This window comes from Mesoplodon bidens, assembly GCF_964165515.1.
Source record: "Mesoplodon bidens genome assembly, chromosome: 8".
NCBI lineage: Eukaryota > Metazoa > Chordata > Mammalia > Artiodactyla > Ziphiidae > Mesoplodon > Mesoplodon bidens.
Window position 1 is genome coordinate 25249531 of NC_138165.1, and position 25683 is coordinate 25275213.

Sequence of the window (25683 nt, forward strand, 5' to 3'; positions counted from 1 at the left end):
TATTAACTCTTGTAGTCTTTGGTATGTTTTAATTGTCTTGAAATTTTTAAGATTGTTACTAATTTTTCTATTATTCCACATTTCATGTGGTAAAATTTTAATGCCACATTAATGTTTCATTTTGTATTTCGTATTTTAATGAGATATTGAAAATAATTATCTGTGTGACTTAGTTCTTTCATAAAAAAGTTGACTTTATTTTTATAGTCAACTTTTAATTGAGGGTTTGAAAACTTCTAATTTTAATATTTAGTATCTAAATGCTTAGTATTCATCTTGTATTTACTCTTTTTCTCAATTGTGTATAGGACATAATGTGCAAAGTCAAATCCTGGGTTATAGATCAAAAGAAACCTGTTCGCTTCTGTCATGATTGGAATGACAAAGAGGTAAATTATAAATATGATGCCATCTATTATTACCTTTGATTTCTTAGAGAACAAATTAAAGTTGTCATTATTTTACACTTATTATTATATCTAGTTAAACTTTATTTCTCTCAATGATTTCTTATTCCCAGGCTTGTTATTTTTTCTTTTCCCCTACTCCTGATATTTTGTGACAACTAATCTTTTAGAAACAAGAATTATAAAAATGGCTTCTTGTTTAAATAGAGTTTTCTTTCAAGTTCTTTAGTGACTTAATATTTACTCAACTTTTAAAAAGGACTCTTTTTCTATCTCCCACTTTAGATTGAAGTGTTGAATAAACACTTATTTCTGACTTCAAAACCAATGGTCTACTTGGTTAATCTTTCTGAAAAAGACTACATTAGAAAGAAAAACAAATGGTAAGTTTTTTTTCTCCCCAGATGTACCCCGACATATCATATCTAAACACACACAAACGCACATACATATGTACTTACTGCTATGTTTGAATTTAAATTTTTCTCATTATTAAAAACTTTAAAATGGATGAGAAAGCTTTGCCTAGTGTTAACATTCCGAGATGAGTCTCCTAATGATTTACACTGAGAGAACTTAAGAGGAAAAAAAAAAGGAATTACATTAGGCAATATTGAATTATACATATTTAATTATCAAATTTATTGAATAGACATTAATATTTCCTTTGCAAAATGAGAATAAATGTAGTTAGAGCAATAAAACTTTTTAAACCAGGAAATTCTAGCTTTATTGATTTTATATGTGACTTTAAAATATCTACTTGGAATTGTAGCTGGGCATAAGTTTTAAAATCCAGATTGAATACCTAAAAAACATTTTTTAAATTTAAAAAAAAGGTATGGTGGAGGGAAAGACCAGGTATTTGTTTCAAAATACTTTAAAATACACAAAGGTAAAAACTATGCATTCATGTATTGATTGTCGTTTTTGACATGTAACCAAAATGTGCAAGGTTTCCTTTAGTTCACTAGTAACTTCAAAAAATCATATGTTTATATAACATAAGGGCATGTACACATTTGGCATGGTACTCACTGGACCCTCAGTATTTTATACTGTTAAGTCATACAAACAAACCAAAACTATCCAAAGTAAAATATCTGAATTCTCCTAAAATATATTTTCATTTGTTTTCCCCTGTACTTCATTAAGTACTTAGATGCACATGGTTTCAATTTTCCATTAAAAATTCTCATTTCCATATGATATCAAAGAGTGAGAAGCTTTAAACTGAAAAATAAACATTCATAGACTGGAAGCCAAAACAATAATTAATGTCAGATGGTTAACTCCAATAAATCATTAGAATAAATTCTGTGAAATTACTGCAACTAAAAATGCCCTGTTGATATTACTATAAGACATTTTGTGTTCCTGATAGGAAACTGAATTTGGCCTCTTAATTTATAATGTTCTAGAAAGCATAAACCTGACATGAAAATTCAGTTCTGACTGGTCAGTGTCTTCCAGTAGATAATTGACTTTAAAATAAACAGTTCTGTCTTGTTCCTTATATAAAATTCTTATAAATTTTGTGATTGATATGTTAAAAATTGTTACCTTTGGGAAGGAATTTTAAATATATTATTTGACTTCAGTTAATAAATCTCATTGTAGTGTGAATGGTAAGGTTTCCCAAGGCTCCGTGAAACAATACAGACGTCAAAGTTTACATGAAAAGGGATGAGTCAGTTTCCTTGCCCAAAGGAGCTTCTCACACCTGTATTTGGATGATTACAGGTAGAACTCCCTGGCTCTAATTGTACAGTAAATACCATTTCCCAGACCCTAATGGTAGACAGACTGCTTGGGAGACGCCAGTCTGTGATTTAGCTGTCGCCAGACACCCCATGTTTTCTGTGAGACCAGTTGTGATGATGATATGGTTATAGCCAATTGAAAGTAAACTCTTGTCTAAATAGCAAATTTTAATTTATAAAAATGTAGAGGTATGGATGATCCTATTTATATAAAACTAAATTTTAGATTTTATGTATGACTGATGATCTGGTTTGGGGTAGTGTGTATGTTTGGTGGGGGTGGGGGGAGTCAGATCTTGTGAAAGTTAGTGTAATTGTAGCTGAAAGATCAAAGACTGGGTAACTGAGTGATGTTCCAGAAGAGAATTTACCACATAGCTATTTTCTGTACAGTTTCTGCCGCCTGCTGTTCCTATTTTCCCTCAAGCTAGCCATTGACTACCCCCTGTGCATCCCTGCTCATAAAAAATGATTGAGGAAGTATTTGTCATGTATTTATGAGTGGGAAACATTGTGTGATAGGGAATGGCATCTACTGGAGCCAGAAAGATTGCCATTCTCCTTCCATTCAGCCACTCTGCTACAGCTTAAATCTGTTTATGCAACATAGCCTTTGTATTAAAGTGCAGAATAAATTTTTTATTATGAAGGATATGAACACTAGGTTTTCATCACTTATAACATTGCAAGCAGATGTAAATAGTTAAAATATATTTTAATTACTAAATCCTTTAAATTTGTGTTAGCATCTTGTTTTTTGGTAATGTTTATATCTCAGCTCCATTTGCATTAGTTGCTCCTTTAGCAAAAGAAAAAGGTTTTGTTTTTTAAGGTTATTATGTAATGTTACTGTAGCAAATTAAGACTGATGCAGGAAGTAGTAATAAATATTTTCATGGGTCTTTTAGATCTAGAAAGCTATTTTAAATGATCAGGAAAGAGGAGGAGGAGTTTGTGATTCTGGCCACAAGAGGAAGACAAACTATATTTTAGGGGGTCACCATTTCAGAAGTAATGAACGTTTTAATTACTAAAGTTCAATTTAAATTTAAATGGTAACATGTTAATTTTTAAGTCCTAGAAAATAAGGAAGCATTTTGAAAGACAAGTCTATTGTGTTACTGAGTAGGTGTATTGACCTTTTTGAAAGATGTAAAAACCAGAATGGCTCCAAGCATCTACTCACTGGTTTTAACAATGTTGAATTAGTCATTTCATTGATTTATGATTAAGACCTAGCCCCTGAAGAGAAGCTAATAACATGGCAGCCGGGTTAGTTACAGTTGTGTTGTGATTAGATGACAGTAATCAAGATGTTGTAAGGGGAATACACAGAAAATTTTTTTATTATATATTGCTGTTCTTTGAATGAATAAAACTATGCAGAAGTTGTTGTTGTTGTGTTGTCGTCGTCATCGTTGTCTCTGGCAGATGTCAATGATTTTTGAACACTTGAGGATTTCATATTTTAAACATGATCAGTTACTTATAACTAAGATCCTATTACATGCAGTATTAATTTTCATTTGAGATCGCCTTGTGAGTCATGGTGTCAAGCAGGTATAGGACATTAGGCCTGCCAAACCGTTGCTTAATTAGGGGTGTAAATTTCAATCTTTGCCCCTTTGCTGAGCTGTTAGTAGTATATGCTATCCAATTATGACATTGATAGAACTAATTTTGTACACCTACATAGCTTCCAATTATGTTTCCTTTTTGTGTTCTCTTGTCCCCATCCTTCTTAAAACTGTTGATAAAGGATAATTTTATTTTGTTGTTTATTATACTACATGTTCATATTCAACTGAAAAGTATAACTAAAATTTAAGACATTCAGACTTCTTGTGTGTGTGTGTAAAACATGTATTTGCATATGCCCTGGTGGGCTTGTGGTCACTGAACATTATTCTCTAATATTATATAAGAGTCAATTAATCAGAGTGTTGAAATTGATTCAAGATAGGAAGACAAGTAGTTGCAAAGTCTTTTAAGCTGTTGTGTAATCAAGGGCAATGTGTCAGGTTCACTAAATGAATTTTAAATAGAAAAATGTTTTATTAATTCATATTTTACTATGATTCTGTCTCCCCTACCCCAAGTTTTTTATTTTTGTTAGTTTTCCACATAATTTGTACATAACAATTAAATGTAGTTTGGTGATACTGTACATTGTGCACCTGGCTAGGGGGAAAATCATGGAATAAGCCCAATATATTCTTGATAACTTGAACTGTATATAAGAATTACAGGGCTTCCCTGGGGGCGCAGTGGTTGAGAGTCTGCCTGCCGATGCAGGGGACATGAGTTCGTGCCCCATCCGGGGAGATCCCACATGCGGCTGGGCCCTTGAGCCATGGCCGCTGAGCCTGCGCGTCCGGAGCCTGTGCTCTGGAACAGGAGAGACCACAACAGTGAGAGGCCCGCGTGGCGCAAAAAAAAAAAAAAAAAAAAAAGAATTACAGATACTATATCTCAGCAACTATTTACAAAGGGGGAAGTGTGAACATTTTTTGCATATAATTTTGGGGTTTTTTTGCGGTACGTGGACCTCTCACGATTGTGGCCTCTCCCGTTGCGGAGCACAGGCTCCGGACATGCAGGCTCAGCGGCCGTGGCTCACGGGCCCAGCCGCTCCGCGGCATGTGGGATCTTCCCGGACTGGGGCACGAACCCGTGTCCCCTGCATCGGCAGGCGAACTCTCAACCACTGCGCCACCAGGGAAGCCCGCATATAATTTTTAATGTATGTGTATATAATATAAAACTACACTTATATATGTTATATACTATTTAGGAAAAAAGTACCTTTCAGGTACATAGGGATAGTTTGAGCTATAATATGGATTGGTTCTTAGGCTTTCTTGTGCAAGCTCATCATATATTCACAATAAGTATAGATGTTGACACATAAGCATACTTTACACATCTACTATAATTATTGCTATTCCTATAGGAGTAGAAGTATTTAGTTGATTGGCAACCCTCCCCAGAGGTAATGTTGAGTGATCATCTGCCATACTGTGAGCCTTAGGTTTTATTTTCCTGTTTACAGTCGGAGGTCTGACAGAAATTGTCCTACCTAACTCATCCTTGGACATTGTTCTCCACAACACATGTTATGTAGTAGCACATTTCCATTACGTCTTATCAATAGGAGCAGTGTTCACTATTATAGGTGATTTCACCCATTTCTATCATTCACTGATTTCCATTATTTTCAGGCTATACACTTAACTCAACGTGAGCAAAAGTCCACTTCACAATTATATTTGTAGAAGGTTAATATAGCCTTCTTCCCACAGCATTTTCTTGGCCTTTCAGGAATGCCATGATGTATTCTGTAAAACTACTATAAGAAGTCATCAATTTCTGACAAGATTATTCATTGAAGCTAGAAATTTAACACAGATAATGCTGCTTTGAAAAAAATCACATTGTTATACATTCGATTTACTCGAAACAAATAAAATGGGAATGATTAATTATTCTTAAATAAATTATTCATTTTAGTTCCCAAGTAGATTTGAAATTAAGTTCAATTCATATAAAGTTTTCAGGAACATACACTAGTATATAAAACAAGATTCACATGTATAAGGTTTGTTTTAAATGTTTCACTTTATCATCCACTAGTCTGGCAAAGTAAAAGCCCTGAAATATCCATACACTGTTTCTTTGGGATTATAATTTCTGTTTTTAAAAAAAAACACTTGTGGTTCTTATGGTTTGGGGGGAATGTTGTGTCAGCTTCATCTTGAAGTACCTAACATTATGAAGGATGTGAGAAAACATTTTTTTATTGTAAGTGTGTTCCTACCTTCTTGAAATCACAACATATTGTTGGTAAGTTTGTTTTAACATGTGAGGAGTTTTTTAGCTGAATTAAATTTTTAAAGCTATAATTTGTAACTTTTAGTGGAGATTGCTTTATGAGGACTAGTATTTATTTGCTTCTTTGCCAGATATAAAAGGGTGATAGAACAGGTTAAGGATATTCTGGAAGCCTAAACTGAGCGATTCTTTTTTTTAGTATGAGATTGATTAAATTGGTAAATCCTATACAAAATATTCTTAATTTTACTGAAGTAAGTTGTAAATGAATTCAAAAAGAAAAAATTTTCTTAAGACCCATTCTCTGTTTTATAGTTTCTTGTTTGCTATTGGATAATTATCAATTACTTACTTTTTAATTTGTATTATGATAAAGCTTTGAAACAGTACCATATGCTCTATGAATTAGGATTTCAATAATTTCTGGTGAATGGATTTTGTGGAGTTGAATATTTCTTAATTTCTCTGACCAAAATCTTGAGAGTGAAAAAAAATATACTAAAGCAAGACGATCTTTTTATTACAAAAGATGGAAGGCTGAAAGAAGTGGGAGGGAAAAGACCTTTGGCCATTCAGGAATCTTTATTTGAATGTCCTTTAGCATTTGTATATGTATGTACATGTAATAATACTTGTGTACTTTTCTGGTTTCATTAAGTGGTTTTTGGTTACTCTTTCAGCAATTTCATAATTCCTGTCAAGAGATGTTAGTGCCCTAGAGCACGTAGTCATAATGAAACCAAATCACACCTCTGATTCCATGTTTGAAAAAGATAATTATAGGGCTTCCCTGATGGCGCAGTGGTTAAGAATCTGCCTGCTAATGCAGGGGACGCGGGTTCGAACCCTGGTCCAGGAAGATCCCACGTGCCGCAGAGCAACTAAGCCCGTGCGCCACAACTACTGAGCCTGAGCTCTAGAGCCCGTGAGCCACAACTACTGAGCCCACGTGCTGCAGCTACTAAAGCTCATGTGCCTAGAGCCCGTGCTCCGCAACAAGAGAAGCCACCGCAATGAGAAGCCCACGCACTACAAGGAAGACTATCCCCTGCTCGCCGCAATTAGAGAAAGCCCGTGTGCAGCCACGAAGACCCAATGCAGCCAAAAATAAAAATAAATTTAAAAAAACAAGATAATTATGGAAGAAAGCACATCTTTTTGTATGGATATAATGCTATTGACCCACCATATTAGGCATGTTAGGAATTTCCCCTGGCCTATTTGCCTTTTTGCCCGATACAGTTTATAGGCAATAATTTCTCTTTGCAAGATCGTTCACTGAATTTGAGAAAGTGATACTGTACTTTTGGGAGTCAGTTGTTATCTTCATTAGCACCATCTGTTGACTTACTAATTTATGAGCAATATAATTTATCAAATGTGTCAGGACGTTCATCTTTTTTAAAGTGGCTGAAGAATTTCACTGCATATAATAGGGAGAAGTTTTACAAATTTTCTTCTAGCTTTAAGAGACTAAAGCTCTTTCACAAAAAAACAAGTGTTCTCTAGGATTCTTTCATGAAATTAAAACATATATTCCCCATACATGCACACACATATATAACCTAGGCAATGAAAGGCAAACTTTGGCATACAGCTATATAATGTACCTCAAATCACGAGTGATTCATGTACACAGAGTTTCTCTGCCTCTCTACCTGACTCACTTTGGTGAATACTTCAAGGTCTATTAATATTCTTAAAAATCTGTGTCCCAGCAGTTAAGGACTGTTGAGTCAGATTTTGTTTCTAAAACTATGAGTTGAGATGAACTACACTCATAAAATGGGAGTTTTGAGTAGTAGTTGGTGGAGATAGAGGTGACTGTTGAAGCCCAGAAATCTTAGGACTGTTGGTGATAAGAGAGATAGGGCAGGGCCTTGTGAAGGCTGAAGAATGGAGTCTAACTGTAGTATATGCGATCTCAATAACAGTGTTCTCCTGGGAGAAGGCTGTAGAAAAGGAAAGGAGAAAGTGCCATTTGGGGGCAATTTCAATGTTTTGCCTAATATCTCCTGCTTATGCAGGATAGGAGAGGAGTATTATTTTCTGTGTCCCTGTCTTCTGTGGTCTCTCCTGTGTTCCCCAGTCACTAGATCTACCTTTGGAGATACTATTGTAGTTCAACTACATTATGAGTTAAATAGACTTCTGAAGACTAGACCAAAATGCTGGATACCATTGATAACATTGGTTCTGTAAGGAAAGTGAATTCTAAGAAACTTAGAACATATAGTCTATTTGTAAATTAGGTAGTGTATGTTATCAGGAAGTTTGATGTATTAAAAATACAGCTACTTTATAATTTGAAATGCTAGTTTTGTGGTCCTTATTTGCTGCTAACTAGTTCTTTTTTTTTTTTTTTTTTTTTAGTTTCTGCTTTATAACAAAGTGAATTAGTCATACATATACATCTGTTCCCACATCCCTTCCCTCTTGCGTCTCCCTCCCTCCCACCCTCCCTATCCCATCTGCTAACTAGTTCTTCAACCTCAGGCAAATTATATAGCCATTCATGTATTGAAGACAGTTCATCAGAATGTTCACATAAAATGTGTTCGGTATAAACAATATTTCCGAAATTTAATTAACATAACTCAAAAAGAATACAGTAATAGAAAAAGGACTTGTTAAGTCTTCTAAGTGTATCTTTGGGATACATTCCCTTCGTTTTTCTTTCCATTATATCGATAAAGAAACAAAATGTATCATGTATATGTTCACAGCTATAATTCTGTGCTTTGAAACAGTTGTCATCCAAAACAAAAACAAACTGAGAACCATCTCTATTGCACAGTGGCCGTAACGATAAAACTCCCATGATATCACCATCTTCCATAGGACTCTGCCCTCATCTCTGTCTCAGGTTAGGCCCTGTGACTTCATCATTTGAAGCTTAGAGGATTTTATTGTTACTCCTGGGCTTCCATTAGAGTAAATCATTCTTTAATTGTTATGATAGCATAATTTTTTTTTAAATTGGTGTTTATTCTTTAAAGCCTTTTAAAACAGTTCCATTGTATCCCAGCTTCTCTATTTCTGAATGTTTATATGTGTGTTGGGGATGAGGCAGTGAAGATTAATAAAGAATTAAAGGAGATTATCTCTAAGGTTCCCTTCTAGTGCTAGAATGTTATGATTTTAGTGAATTATAGCAAATTCACAATGAAAAGATGCCCATTCAAATGTCTAGTACCTTCTCAACCCTCACATGTAGGTTTGTCATGGTAGGATTTTTTTGTGACTGTGGGACAATCCAGAGCATTCCTGAGGTTGGCAGATACATAATTCATGAGCAACTTTTCTGGACTGAATTGAAGATAAGACCTGGTCTTTCCCCCTCCTCTCATTCCTACTTCTATATCTCTACCCCTTGAAAATAAGTCTTTTCTGGATCTTACCATGCTCTTATCTTCCTCATAGTAGCTATTGCTCTGTCTAGAATGAGAACAAAGTGGAAATAAAACTTATTTGTAGAATTGGCATATCTATATTTGAAGGTAGTTACACTACTCAAAATATTGCATTTCCTTATTCTAAATTGACCTAGGAAGCATTTCCCCATCAAAAACATTTGATTATAAAACACCCTCAAAAGCTTACTTAATCCACCATGTAGTAAAAATAGTACAGTTTGGGTGAGACATATTTTGGTATCTGTGACCATTTTTATTACCAATTTCAAAATTCTGCTAAAAAATATGTTTCAAAATAACTGACTTAGGAACTCTGTGTACACCCCTGTCTATAAATTTGGGGCTGCACATTGGTACCTGGTTCAGTCATTTTAATGCTTCTTATCAAGAAGACAATTAACTTCATAAAAACTGTCAATATGAATATAAATTTCAAGTTTATGTATTCTTATGAAGACTGCGAGCTCACTGAAGAGGTAGGTACTGTGCTTCCTTTTTCCTTTTCTAAGCAAATAAACATTGAGACTGATTTAAAAAAGCCTTTGCCCCATAAGGGTTATAGTCTCATGGAATAATAGACAACCAACAAACAAATATTTAATATAATGTCAGGAAATGATTAGGTTCACTTTGCTGTACATCTGAAACTAACATAACATTGTTAATCAGCTATGCTCCAAAATAAAAATAAAAATAAAGAAATAGATTACCTCAGTGGCTTAACTTATTTCACTATTTCACTTGATCATTTTTATTTCCTCATCTATGTTTATGACACCATCATTATACTAGTCTACATCTTTGAAATCTCAGCATTAATATTTAAGATTTATACTTCTTTTCCTTCAAAATTAATTATTAACTCTTGGTAAACTTTTTTCATAATATTTCTCACATTTTAATATAGTTTTTCCATTTCCTTTGCCACAGCCCTCTTTATTGTGTATAATTTTATTGCTGTAAGACTATCATTCTATCTTCTTTTTTCAAATAAACCTAGCATATAGCATAATGCATAATCAGCATTTAGTTAGCAGCCAGAGGATATTTGTTGAATGAATAATGTGCTGGTGAAGTTTAAAAGCCAGATATAAAATTCTGGCAGAAAATTAGGCTGCCAGAATTTTATATCTGGCTTTTAAAGTCTATCTTTTAGAAATTTTACCTTTCTCATTTTAAAAATAACAATAATAACTATCTTCCTCATAAAGTTGGTATGACTGTTATATGAATTGATACACTTGATCACTTAGGGTAGTAATTGGTACATAGTAAATTCCCAAAAAACATTTTCGATTTTTACAAATGAATGAAAGAATAAATACATGAATAAAATAAATAAATAAATAAAGCAGGGTAGGAGGGTGCTATTTTAGTTAGGGTGGTCAGGAAAGGCCCTTAAGAAGCAAGGGAGTGCACCATGAGAGAGGGAGGATCTGAGGAAAGCTTAGTCCAGGGAGAGGGAACAGCAAATGCAAAGGCAAATGTGCTGGAACATCAAAAAGAATATAAAATGTGAAGACAACCACTTGAAAAGAGCTAATAAATTTTTATTCAAATACATTGCAGTTAAAAAGCATATTAAAACATCCTAAATGTGTTCAAGTAAAATTATATAGATTTATTTTGAATTTCATCTTTTCTTTTTCATGCTTGTCTAGCAATTTGCTGTCCCACACTACTACTCGTAAATCACTTCTTTTAAAAGTCCCTTGGTGTATGACCTCAAAGAAGTAGATTGAACTTTACTAAGAATAATAACAACCAACGTTTATCAAAACTTCACAGTGTTTCGACTTAGGTTACTTCATTGGATCCTCAGACAAATCTCAAGATGGCCTTCATGACACTAATATTTGGCCTCGAATTGAATTTTTACTAAAATGAAGTATTTTCATAGTTGAATTAAGAGATCTGCATTTTAGTTTAGGAATGTGTTCAGCTAGCAGAGAGATAAATAAGATTGTGTTTCCATTAATACAGATACAAAGGTGCCTTTTTAGTACTTTTAAGTATTTGTCATTAATATCAAGGGAGTACTCATCAATATTCCTAGGTGATTGTCAACATTTTCCTTAGAAATTCTCTAAAAAGAACAGTCTGTGGAAATCATCTTTGGGTTTAGTCCATTTTGAAATGTAAAAGGAAAAGATCGAATAACATCTGTCTGTTGGTAATTGTTTTTTAGCTTTTTTTTTTTTTAAGTGATGTTTCATTTTTTCCCAAAGAGCATATCTAGATGTTGGAAACATGAAGGTCACTGGTAGTTTTCATACATAATTTATACTTAAAATTGTTACCTTTTAAATTGTGCCATTTTTCTTTTCTCTGTCCTGCCCCCACCCTCCCATTAAGTGACAGTGACTTAGCTTTTCATGTACCAAACCAAAAGACATACATGGTAAACCATCATTTATTACTGAGTTCCTGCTGTGTGCCAGGCATCCTTTAGAGGTTAGAAATTGGTGAGATGTTAATAGAAGAATAGATGAAACATGAAAAATTTAAGGATATTTATGAAACATAGATTTTTATCATGTCCATTTTATAGATAAGACAATTGGAGAGATTCAGAACATGCCCAAGTTCTTGTAGTAGTCGAAGAAATAGACCCATTTGACTTGAATGTTTGTGCCAGTTCCACACGACACTGCAAGAGATATTTGTGAATCTTCAGAAATCTTTGAAACTATTCCTTTAATTAACTTTGTGTTCTGCTATGTTTTATCTCAGGAATTATCATCTCCACCAAACGGTTTAGGGTTTTAGTTAATAAAAGGAAACAATTCTCAAGGTGACAACTATGTGCTCCTTAGGATAATAAGTTTTTTGCTGCTGCCATTTTTCTCTTGCCTTGTAGTTTCGTTAACTATATGATACTGTTACGGCAAAATATTTTAGTACCTGCTTTAGCATCCATTTTTAAACATATTAATACCATATATGAAAATTTTGGTGGAGAAAATACAACTGTTCTCATTGAAGCCGATATAAAAATTGCATCCAGTTGCCAAGTCTAAAGTAATACTACAGAATAGACCCCAGAAAACAGCTATAACTACAGATCAGTTTTTATATATTAATATGATAAGCAAACTTTTCCTTTTTTCTTTCTTCTAGCATACCATACAGTTTGTTAAGAACAATTCTTCACTGCTGGGGTAAGGAAGTTGGTGTGTAAATGAACAGGGAAATGAGAGAATATCATGAAATAGAACAACAACGGATAATTCATGCGCCTAAAGTGTTGTTGTTATGTTAGTAGTAGTCAGCATCAGTCAACATGTACTGAACACTTAACTATATGCATTACATTTAAGACTCCCACCAACCTTATAGAGTAGTAAGTACTATTCGTATTTTAAGGAAGGCAAAGCAAGTATAGAGAGACTGAGGAACTTAGCCAAGAATGGTGCCAAGCTTCAAACCTGAGCATTTTATGTCCAGAGTTCTCATTCTTCACTACTGTGCCATGATGTCTCAGCGTTGGTGCACTGGTGATGTTGGAAAGGAATAGATCACATACTTGCCACATTCCCTATCACTATACATTTCATTTAGACATAGTTCATGCACTATAAAATTTGAGACTAAAATTTCACTATAACCTGATGAGAGAATGCTAACTGAAGGTAATATAAAAATTTTACCTGAAACCATATCTTTATTATCATGGACTTATCTCTGTACCAATTTAATAACCCTTTGTCGGGTCAATAATTAAAATAGTTTATATATTTTTACATGGAAAATACATGTTATCAATTCTTTTTTAAGATAAGTACATTCTTCCACCACTTGGTTGTTTTGTTGTGTGTTTGTTTTTAACCACATAGTGATTTGTTCTGTCTTCTTGCATTTTCAGTTACTTGGATGTGTTTTTGAGACCTTTCTGGGAGTAGGGAATTGTGCCTGTATGTGCATGTGTATGTATCTCTTTTATTAGCTGAAGTGCATGCAGATAATTTGTATAATATTCTATTCAGATGCTTTACTAACACATAGCAATATAATTGAAAGAACATTGTATATGCATATTCATATGTATGTATGTATATGTACACATAGATCCAAGTCTTGGGCAGAATAATGACTACCATTTTTTGAACACATATTATATGCCGGACTTTGGGGCACTTACATATGTTGTCTCATTTGGTTTAATCCTCACAACAAGGCAAATATCTACCCAAATATCTATCTTTCTCTCAAGCTCATGAAAGTATAAAACATCTTATTGCATTTATAGCATGCTTTTCATGAAACAAAAAGTACAAAAAAGAGTTGTCTGTGTTGGTTGTATCCTGGTAAACATTACACAGAAACCCCTACCAGCTAGAGAGCAAACATTTATGCAGTGTTTTTATATAAGCAAAACTCAAGATAGTTTGGTTGGTTTCCTTATAGCCCTTGTTTCCTCACCTGTGAAATAGAAGAATAACTTTCTTACAGAATAATGAGGGTTAAATAAAATATTTTACATATATTAAGTGAAATTATTCTGTGGTAGATCGGTCCATTTGTCTTGGAATTTAATTCTCATAATTTAATGAAAACATATATATGGTAGATCTATAGTTAATTAGTGTCTGGCAATTGTAATTGCACAATAAATTCTCTTAACTAATTTGAGTCCTGCTTACATAAGCCACTGCAATTACGTTTGCTTTCCAGCAAGCACGCTTTTCTGTAATTTTCACTGGTATACAACCAACATAGCTCTTTTTTTTGCACTTTTGGTTGCATGAAAAACATGCTATAAATGCAGTAAAATGTTTTATACTTTTCTCTCATGAACTCAAGTTAAAACAAGTCTTTAAAACGTTTTGTTAACCTGTTAATTCTCAAGAAATAAAGGATAGCAACTTCCCATTTCCTTCTATTTCTCCTAATTATACACATTTTTATTTTTTATAATATTGTAATGTTCTGCCTTCTGAAATTTACAAGGAATAAGGTCACTTGCATTTCTCTTCCTTTCACTGTATTTTTGTTTCCTCTCTGCTTCCCCTACCAAAAAAATTTTTTTTTAAGTTTGTGATCCAGTTAGAAGTCTATTTAGAAATATAAGTACCAGTCTTCATATTTGGAGAGATTTTACTGTTTCATGAACACTTTTAAATGGAACAGTAGCAGTTAGAAAATCTTGCTGTGTTTCTCCTGTCATTAATCGAGACTAATCCCTATACCTTTCCATCTCTACCCAAATGGATTTTTCCTTAGTCTTGTCAGCAGGTATGTTGTAACACATACTGTGTAGCTAAGAAAATCAGTGGTTTACCAGACAGTTCAGGTAGATGTAGACTGAAAAAGAACAATTTGTAATAATGTTTTTATTATTTAAAAGTGGGTTTTTTGTGAGTCTTTTAAAAAAATATTGTATGGAATAGTTTGCATGGGATATTTCTTGCATTGTAGAACTTTACTTCAGGCCAAATCTGAGACAAAAGAGAAAAAGAGACCAAAAGAGAATACCAACAATTTGTTTCCTTTCCTATGTTCAGAGGTAAACATCTTAGTTGTCTAGATCTCTTGAAATTAGTACTTTTAAAAGCTTTTAATTGTTACTAGAATAAATAGTTCAAGTCGTATCTGGTTAAAGTTTAATGATTAAATATGATTAAGTAATTATGTTTCTACAGTTACCCATTTCGTGATTATGATATATGATGGGACATTATTTTAAATCTATTATTAAGTGAAACTTGTATTGGTGGCCAAGTATATGTTTTAATGTGACTTGGTATTACTTAGACATTTTGGCTGTATAGTTTAAAGACCACCAAATTACTTTGTGAAATTCTTAACAGTTTTACCATCTTGGAGAACCAAAACAAAAGAAAAAGCAATGCCTGTTAAGTATTCTTAGCTATATGCATGGGAATGTATGTGAGTGTGACTCAGCTAATAATAATGACTTTCTTATTATGTATCACTTCATAGGATTGTTTTTTGTAAAATATTTAATAGTTATATATTTGCTGTCTTTGGTTATTTCAGTGCCCTATTGACATCAAGGGTTACTGATTGTTGTATTAGTAGTTCCTGACAAATAGAAATTATTTGATATGCTAAGCCATTTCTGACAGAAGATACAAAGTTTTGACAAACACATATGGCACAGCAAGTGTCCAATTCTAAAGAGCAAAATAAATGCAAACCACCATTACGGTGAACACAAACAGCCTGAAAGCAAGTTATCAGTAAGCAAATAATTGTTGAACTGTTATGAATGGAATAGGATGTTGAAATAGGGCATGATTGGCTGATGTTACATATGTCCTTGATTACCTTCCCTGTGCTTTTATCCTAATAAGTGACATTCTTTGTATTCCCTTGGATGGCTAGACAGTCTGACACTGAAGAAGAATAAATATTGCATGTGGTACACATTAAGCTGTCATCCAAGACAGCATTTATAAAAAGTAACTGGAGAAATTCATAAGAAATTCTGCACTGCTACAGTTTCCTGGCTCCAGTCATAATTGTCAAAGTTCTTGACACATTCAGGTCTTCAGAAATGATTTAGGTTTACAGTGGCTTGGTGTATGAATAATTATTATGGATTTGTGTTCCCATATTGCCTTAGGATATTAATGTTAGTTACCCAAATGTTATATTTTACAGTAATTTTTTTAAGGGAACTTTATTATTTTTATTTATTTATTTTTGGCTGCATTGGGTCTTCATTGCTGCGCAGCCTTTCTCTAGTTGCAGCGAGCCGGGGCTACTCTTCTTTGTGGTGCGTGGGCTTCTTGTTGCGGTGGCTTCTCTTGTTGTGGAGCGTGGGCTTCAGTAGTTGTGGCTTGCGGGCTCTAGAGCGCAGGCTCGGTAGTTGTGGCGCACGGGCTTAGTTGCTCCGTGGCATGTGGCATCTTCCCGGACCAGGGCTCGAACCCGTGTCCCCTGCATTGGGAGGCAGATTCTTAACCACCGCACCACCAGGGAAGCCCATACAGTAATTTTTATTTTAAGAAATGTCTCCACATTGGTGTTAGTGACATATCTTCCATCTTATGATTTTTCTTAAAAGGATTTTAGACAATTCATATATTTGAAAGGAAGAACAGGAATTTTTAAATGCTTAGTTTATCTTTAATCTTTTGGAAAATATTGCTTGCTTGTGTTTAGTGCTAGCAAACAACTTTCAAAATAAATATTTTTATTTTTCTTCTCTAGCAGCATTGGAAAGCCTTCAAATGGTCCAAATGAATACTATTTTAAAGTTATTTCCAAAAAGCCAAATCACTACTTGGTGTTTTATTTTTAAATATTGCTTTTATTCACATACTTTCATAATTTTAATATAATTCTTTAAGGGAGGGTAGTGTTTTATTTATTCCAGTCAGTATTATCTCTTACAATTTCCTTTTGGAGGAAGATGTGTAGAAGTATAATATTGTACAAAAATAAACATACATAAATAAAGAAATAAATTATGAATGCAATTTTAGCAAGCATTTTTTTAAACTCTTCTTTCTCTCTCTAAAATAAAACACTTCTTTTTATCCTGTCTGTATGGTGTGTCACATCGTAACTGAAGGATGCCAGAAAAAATTTTTTTCTTTATATTTCTGTAACCTGACACAGTTATTCTAAGCCATTTGAAATTAAGTAATTAGTATTCCCATTCTATAATCTAATCAAGAATATAACATATTCTATCAGCTGATTACTAGGAGAATGTGATTAAGTATCAGAATGATTTAGGATGCAACACAAATATGAAAATAAAATACAGTGTTGAGTTCCAAATTATGAACTCTATTTTGGGGGAGGACAAGAGGTCAGTCAGGGTTTCTGTGACAACTGTATTTTGTGTTAGTTTTAAAATTATACAATTTTAATTGGGGGAATCTTTCTGGGGGTATGCTCTTTACTTTGAAATCTAAACCATCCATTTGAATTGAAGAAACTTTTCTCCAGGTATAACACGGCTCAACTGTTACCTATAGCTTTTAACTCTCTGGCCACTACAGAGCACAAAATATTTGCCCAACTGGTAAATTGAACTGTAAGTCCCACTGTGGGAAATTGCTTTGCTGTGCTCCAAACAGCAGTTATCTTAGTAATTGTACCTGAATTCTTTGTGGCTAATAGAGCGTAGACGTCCATTTTACAAGCAGAACATTTTCTCTTAAATACTTTTAATTATAAATCCCCCAAGTAAAATGTGAATCAGTAGACTATAGTGAGATGTTAAACTGTATCATTTTTAATTGTTAGTGCAGAAAAGTGAAATTCTTTTTTCTTTTTAGTGTAAAACTGTACATACCAACATTTCACATTCTAAACTGGAGCTCCCAACAAGGAGCTTATCAGAGCAAATTGTCTAGTCCATCCCCTTCCTCACTCAAAACCTAATGACCCTTTATCATCATGGTTTAGATTGCTGGACACAGATGTGAGAAAATACAAGTAATCTACAGGTAACTACAGTAGCTGCGCTGATGTTCTCAGAGAACTGACTGCTGGGAAGATAAAGAGCTTCCCACAGAGTCTGTGACTTTCCGGCAGCAAAGCACATCATGAGCTCATACATGAAGTTTTATTTGCTGAAGATTCACAATAAGATGCATTAGAACATTCAGCAGGGACTCTTTTTAGATGAGCACAGAAATTCTGGAGGGTTATTAGTTGATGCACCATTGCATAGCATCACACTAAAATTTTTTTGAATTTCAACAATATTAATTCTTTCGAGAAACACCAAAGATTATGACTACAATGCAGCATTAATTTGAACTTCTTGATATTTAAATAATCTACTACAGACCCTAATCTCTTTCTCTTCACAAAAGGCTGAGCTTCCTGCTGAAAAGTAGTTTGGTGATGATTTTTAATATGAAAGCAGAACGGCAATTTCTCAAACTTTATGGTAAATTGTATTTCAAAGGACTTGTTTGTGGCCAGGTGTTCTGCTTTTGTTAGCTGCTTAGATTGTGATCAGTGAGGTAAACACATTTATCCATTTGCATGCAATTGAGTAATTTACCATGAAAAGGATGATCGTTTATTTTTTGTTTGTTTTGTTTTGGTTTTCGGGTTTTTTTTTTTTCTGACAAAGGTACTGCACCTGTAGCTTAAGTTTTATAATTGTTGGTTTAACTATTATTTGCAGTAATCATAGTTTGATACAGCTTTAGAAAAACTACAATGCAAAAAATATTTACTTAATCTTTTTTTATGTATGAAGTGTTTTGTTTTTAGTCATTGAATTTGGTTTAAGTTTACTAGGTTGGGGTGAATCAATATGAATTAGACTGTCTGAACTTCAGGTGTGTATTCCTTTTCAAAAATTGTTTGCTCGTCATATTTTTCTAAAAGCGAATTAATTTTGTTTCTGTAAAAACTGTAACTCCTGGATTAGGAATAGACATATTTCCTTTATATGTCAAAATGAATTACAGTCCTCAAATCATTTTTAGAAATTACCATTTTAATAGCTGAAAGATAAAGATGATTTTCAGCAACTCTTGTTGGTTAAGCAGCTGACAGCCAACAAAAGGAGTAGTGAGATACTTGACTCATTCATTATATAGTTATATGGGTTATGTACCTAGCTTATTCTTTTCAGAAAATATTGAAATGCCCAGAAATTTAAAGAAGATACTGGCTAAGTCTTTTAGGCTAGGTTCCAAGTCATTTTCACTTCAAAAATATTATACTTTTAAAAACAATTCTTTGCAAGTGGAGCACCAAAATTACAGCAAATATACCTGCCATCTTAAGTAGTTAATTTAATGTTATGTTTCTAGTATAGAATGACCATAAACAAAGTAAATTTCTTATCAGAAAACAGAAAAAACAAATTATCTATAAGGAGAAGTCCTATTATTCTTACAGCAATTAGCATCATTCTTTTGATATATTTGAAATATTCTATGTTGCATGGCATAGATTAATCTAAAAAACAGGACATTGAAGAATTGCTTGAGGCAGTATTATACATTAATTCTGTTTTTAGTTTGCTATAAGATCTAAAGAAAAAACTATATTTGTTTCCATTTAGCAGTAAATAGGAAACACAGAACTCAGAATTCTACAAAGTGTATTTTCTTACCATCTTCATGTTTAAAGGGAAAGAAACCAGGGAAGCATGTGCAGTATAAGATTGTTTTGCATTTTTGTTTTTACATCACCAGATTAAGTATAATGAAACCCATCTGCAAATTGTAGGAAATACTCATTGGTTTTTGTCAAGGACTATAGTATGTTTTTTTCCCCTTCTTTTTCTTCTGTAGTTTAAAAAAAAATAAATTCAACAAGATATACAGAAAATTAAAAACCTTGTCTGTTATAAAGTTTTGTTTGAGCTTTTTAATCTGAGTGATTAGCAGAAATAATGACCCTGTCAGCCTTAATCACATTAAAATGTGGTTAACATCATTTAATTTTTTCCACTTAATATGCAAAAATTTCCAGTAGATTTGCAGTGAAGGCCATTGAAATTCCATTAGAACAAGAATAAAAATTTCAGGCATCATTTATTCAGAGAAGGAATAAAGGTCTCGATTGAGAACTGCTGAATCTTTCTATTAGAGACACTATGAATCATTACATTGAATGTACCTTACGTTTCGATAGATCTGTGTGTCTGGATTTTCAAATAGTTGAAAGTCATGTTTTATCATTTTTCATGAGGAGAAATAAACTAGAATTGCATAATTTTATAAATATCTAAAAGATTACTGAACATTTTATTTTGTACTCACTCAACCTGCTTAAATTTTAAGTGGAAAGTTATTTGTGCCTGAAAAACAAGAAAATGAAAGAATTGATAATTTTAACATGGAACAAACTACGTAACCAACCCACAAAATGGACAGGTTGTGTTTTAAATAGTTAACTTGGTATATGCCGAATAAGAAATGTAGAATTAAGCACCAAATGACACTAACTCTTTCCCAAAGTCCGTAGCTTATCATTTGTCAAGCTTCAACTGGTATGTTATACTGCATTAGCTATGTATAAATTACAGCTGAAGTACGTTCTATGGTTTCTAGTATTGTTTGTCCTTTTATGATCATTTCTGGTATTTGTTGTGATGTAGTAGGAAAAGCTTAATTTTATTTGAAGCAATTAAGAAATGCCTACCATTTATACTTTCTTTGGTACGTTGCATTTGCCAGTATCATATAAAACTTACATTGTGTGGAATGTTTCTCCCCATTTAAAAAAAAAAGACTGTTACTCTATATACCTGACAAGCAGAAATGGCTTTCTGGACCCATTCCTATCTCTCGGGTAATTAAGTAATTATACAGTGTTGTTGTTGTTGTTGTTGTTTCTTTTTTTTTAATCTGTATTTTGTTCCCAAACCATTTGAACCCATTATATAATTACTCTGTGTGTACTTTGTAGTAAAAATACCATTGGAAAATTTATCAGGCAAAGTGTTCCATGCATGTGCTACTCATAATGTGTAAATTTCTCCATCCTGGCATGTTTCTGTGTCCGGAAATCTAAAAACATTTAATTGTCTGCTCCTCCTGTTCACCACACCCCTTTTCCCCACCGTGGCTGGCTCTTCTGTCCTCCTCAGAAACCCCTTCCCTGACTACCTTGTCTAGAGTAATCCCCAGACTTCCTTTTGTTCAAAGCATCGTGTGTATTTGCTTCTGAGCACTTAGCATAAGTTATATAATCTCACTTATTTGTTTCTCTTTCTGTCCCATCAGAATTTACATTCCATGAAAATGAGGATCATGCCTGTTTTGTTCATTTTATATCTCCAGTGCTTGGCACCAGACTCAGTAAATTTTGTGATTGATTGAATGGCTGGCTGGATGAAATCAGTTGACTTTATTCCATTATGTTTCAACTCTGACTTTTAGTCTTCATTAATAGAAATATCTAGATCACTTGAAGACTATCTATTCTGGTTAGATACATCAAAGGTTTAGAGCACAGTTAGATGGATGTCTATGCCAGGTGGCAGCGGATGATTTCCATAACGGGTCAGAAAGTAAATATTTTGGGCTTTGAGGACCACAGTCTCTGTTACAGCTACTCACCTTTGCTGTTGTACTGCAAAGGCAGCTATAGACAGTATGTAAACAAATGGGCATGGCACGTGCCAATCAAATTTCATTTATGGACACTTACATTTGAATTTCATATAATTTCAGTGTCACAAAATAGTCTTCCTTTTTTGTTGTTGTTTTTTTGAGAAATCATTTTTAAATGTAAAAACCCATCTCAGCTTGTGGGCCATACAAAAATGTGCAATGATTTGCTGACCCCTGTTCTATGTACAACCTTTCACTTGTGCATGTGATTATATATCCCCACTCACCTACTGAAGTAGTTCCTCCTCTGTCTCCCTCATCATCAGTTTTTCCTTTCCGAGTGGATGTTTCACATCGTATAGGCATGCTGTCATTTCTCCAGTCTTTAGAACAACAGCTTATTTTGACCCCACTTGCCTTACACACTACAGCCCATTCTCTCCTTCCTCTGGAAAGAGTTATATAAGTATTAAATGAAATTACATATATAAGATGCCTGTCATTTTCTCCTTTCCTTTTAAAAGAAATGGAGTTGTACAGTTGTATTTTTTGCGTTACTTTGTTTGCAGATTTTCCTTATTTAAAAGAAAACTAGGGCCTCCTTGGTGGCGCGGTGGTTGAGAGTCCGCCTGCCGATGCAGGGGATACGGGTTCGTGCCCCGGTCCGGGAGGATCCCATATGCCGCGGAGCGGCTGGGCCCGTGAGCCATGGCCGCTGGGCCTGCGCGTCCGGAGCCTGTGCTCCGCAGCGGGAGAGGCCACAGCAGTGAGAGGCCCGCATACCACAAAAAAATAAATAAATAAATAAATAAAATGAAAAGAAAAGAAAAGAAAAGAAAACTAGACAATATGACCCCATTGGGAGGCAGGGTGGGGAAGAAGACGTATATAATAGATGGAAGAAGGCTCCATTTTGTCTTTCTGTCTCTGTCTCTTTCTGAATAAACTGTGCTTAGAAACTTCATGACATTCTCTTGCTTGGCTTTTGGGTGACAGACATATTAGCCTTCCACTTCTAATATCTTTCCTTTACTGATTTTCTCTCTGCCTGTCATGGCTCTTCCCTAGCAATTAGTAATTGAGTGATTCTTGTTAACATTTTTCACTTGCCCTCGACGCTCATGCCTTCAACTCTAACCTAGATATATGCTAGTGGTTCTCAAAGTTTAGTGTGCACCAGAATCCTCTGGAGGGTTTATTAAAACACAGATTGCTGCCTTTACTGCCAGAGTTTCTGATTCATTAGGTCTGGGATGGGGTCTGAGAATTGTCAAATCCAACAAGTTCCTAGGTGCTGCTGGTGCTCCTGGTGCATGGATGTTACTTTGAGATGCACTGCTCTCTGCTAATGATTTGCAAATCCATAGCCTTACTTTTTCCTCTTAGCCCTTTTCAAGTTTCATTATTCCAGACCGTCAACAAGAAATCTCCATTTGGCCATTCTATTATCATTATGAAGCTCAGTATGTACAAAACTAAACTCCTTATTTTTTCCTACAATACATCCACAGTAGGAACTACTTTCAAACTTTTTTATCCATGTTAGTAGCACTGGTACTCTTTGAATCTTGTAAGCTCATCTCTTCAAATCATTTTTTTTTTTTTTTTTTTTTTTGCGGTACGCGGGCCTCTCACTGCTGACGGCCTCTCCCGTTGCGGAGCACAGGCTCTGGACGCGCAGGCCCAGCGGCCATGGCTCACGGGCCCAGCCGCTCCGCGGCATGTGGGATCTTCCCGGACTGGGGCACAAACCCGTGTCCCCTGCATCGGCAGGCGGACTCTTAACCACTGCGCCACCAGGGAAGCCCCTCTTCAAATCATTTTAACATATGTCCTTCCATACATTTTATTCAGTTAATCACTAAGTTCCATCTTTTTTCTTCTAAATCTGGCCCTTACTCATTCCTTCCTCTTCCATTACACTGCTTATCAACCCAGACCAGAACTTTATCACTTCATTTTTAAGTTGGGTAACAGCCTCCCAGGTTATCATCCCTGACTTTGTAGGTTGTTTTCCTATGCATGGCATTCTGATTTGCTTTGAACATATTCACGCTGACATTTTCTCAATCCATGACCCTTCATTGAAACATAGGAGAATATCTTTACAACTTGGGATAGGCAAAGATCCCTCGGATGAAACAGAAAAAATACTAATACAAAAGAAAAAGTTAGATTTCATTATAATGAATAGCTTCTGTTCACCAAAAAATACTGTTAAGAAAATGAACAGATTAGCCACAGACTGGAAAAATATATTCACTATACATATATCTGACCAAGGACTTATATCCAGAATATATTTTTAAATTTCTACAAATAAATAATATAAAGACTAATAACCCAATTCTAAGAATGGGCAAAAGACTTAGACATACACTTCACAAAAGAAGATACATGAATAAACACAAAAAGGTACTCAGCATCTTTAAGTCATCAGGGAAAGCCAGTTTAAAACCACAGTGATATATGATTTCACAATCACTAAAACGGCTAAAATCAAAATAACTAACAGCACCAAAAGTGGACAAGGAAAGGGGAGCAGTAATTGTTGTATCACCTTGGAAAATTGGCAGTTTATTTCAAGTATACATTTATTCTCTGACCCAGTAATTCCAACTTTTAGTATTTATCTAAAAGAAATGAAAACATATGTTCATATCTTATAAATGTTTTTCTTATACAAAGTAATAATAGCAGCTTTATTCATAATGGCCCCAAACTAGGAGCAACTCACATTAGTAGAAAAATGGATAAATAAATTGTGGCATATTTATGTGATGGAAATCATATACGTCACCAAAAAAGTGCACCAAGCAACATGGAGAGGCAGTGTGGATTGACTGGGAAAGGTCATAAGGGAACTTTCTGGGGACATGGAAATGTTCTCTGTTTTGGGGTGGTGGTTACATGTGTATATAAAATTCTCAAAATTCATTGAAACATGCAAGATCTATACTTTTTTAAAGATTTATTATTTATTTATTTATTTTTGGCTGCGTCTGGTCTTAGTTGTGGTATGTGAGCTCTTTGTTGCAGCACATGGGCTTCTCTCTAGTTGTGCCACACAGGCTCCAGGGCATGTGGGCTCTGTAGTTTGCAGCATGCAGGCTCTCTTAGTTGAGGCACACAAGCTCAGTAGTAGTGGTGTGGGGGCTTAGTTGCCCCATGGCATGTGGGATCTTAGTTCCCTGACCAGGGATCGAACATGTGCCCCCTGCATTGGAAGGCAGATTCTTTACCACTGGACCACCAGGGAAGTCCCAAGATCTGTACGTTTTATTTTTTGTTAATCATACTGCAACAAAAAAATAATTTTTTAAAAAGCCACCAATGGCTTCTTGTTCCCTATCAGGTGTATCCAAATATACATTAAAATACCTAAGGAGATAACAGGCTGACGTGATAAGCTCTGTGAAGACGATGACAATGTTTATCTCATTTATTCCTACCAACCCAGCACTTTGCTAGCACCTAGTAAATATTTAATAAATACCTCTTGTGTGAGTAAATAGTCTTAACACACCATGAATGTTTTTGCACATATTTTATAATAGTTTTTCTAATTACTGTGTGATACACTATTGTATTGATGTGCTATATTTTATTTCTTAAAGCAAACTATAGTGACATACAATATTATGTTAGTTTCACTGTACAGCATAGTGACTTGGCAGTCAAATACATTATGAGATGGTCACCATAAGTCTAGTAACCATTTGTCACCATATAAAATTATTATAGTATTATTAAATATTCCCCATGTTGTACATTACATCCCCATGACTTATGTATTTTATAACTGGAAGTTTGTACCTCTTAATCCCTTTGACCTATTTTACCCAGCCTCCAGTAACCACCAGTTTGTTCTCTGTGAGTCTGTTTTCATTTTGTTTTGTTTTTTAGATTCCACGTATAAGTGAGATCATAGGAATTTGTCTTTCTCTGACTGACTTATTTCACTTAGAATAATAATACCTTCTAGGTCCATCCATCTTGTCACAAATGACAAGATTTCATTTTTAATGACTGAGTAGTATTCCATTGTGTGTGTGCGTGCGCATGCGCACGTGAGCACACACGCACATGTGTGTGTTCTTTATCCATTCATCTATCAGTGGACACAGGTTACTTCCATATCTTGGCTATTGTAAATAATGCTACAGTGAACATAGGGGTGCATACATCTTTTCTAATTAGTGTTTTTGTTTTCTTCAGGTAAATACCTAGAAGCAGAATTACTGGATCATAGGGT

The 25683-nt window shown here is 34.4% G+C and overlaps 1 protein-coding gene across 1 annotated transcript in view; it reads left to right on the forward strand.

Annotated features, from left to right (window-relative positions):
- Positions 1-25683, forward strand: part of OLA1 (Obg like ATPase 1) — a 172412-nt gene that overhangs the window by 125952 nt on the left and 20777 nt on the right. The window contains exons 6-7 of the mRNA XM_081241977.1: positions 309-389; positions 693-790. Coding sequence (XP_081098103.1) covers positions 309-389; positions 693-790 — 179 coding nt within the window. The remainder of the gene's footprint in view (positions 1-308; positions 390-692; positions 791-25683) is intronic.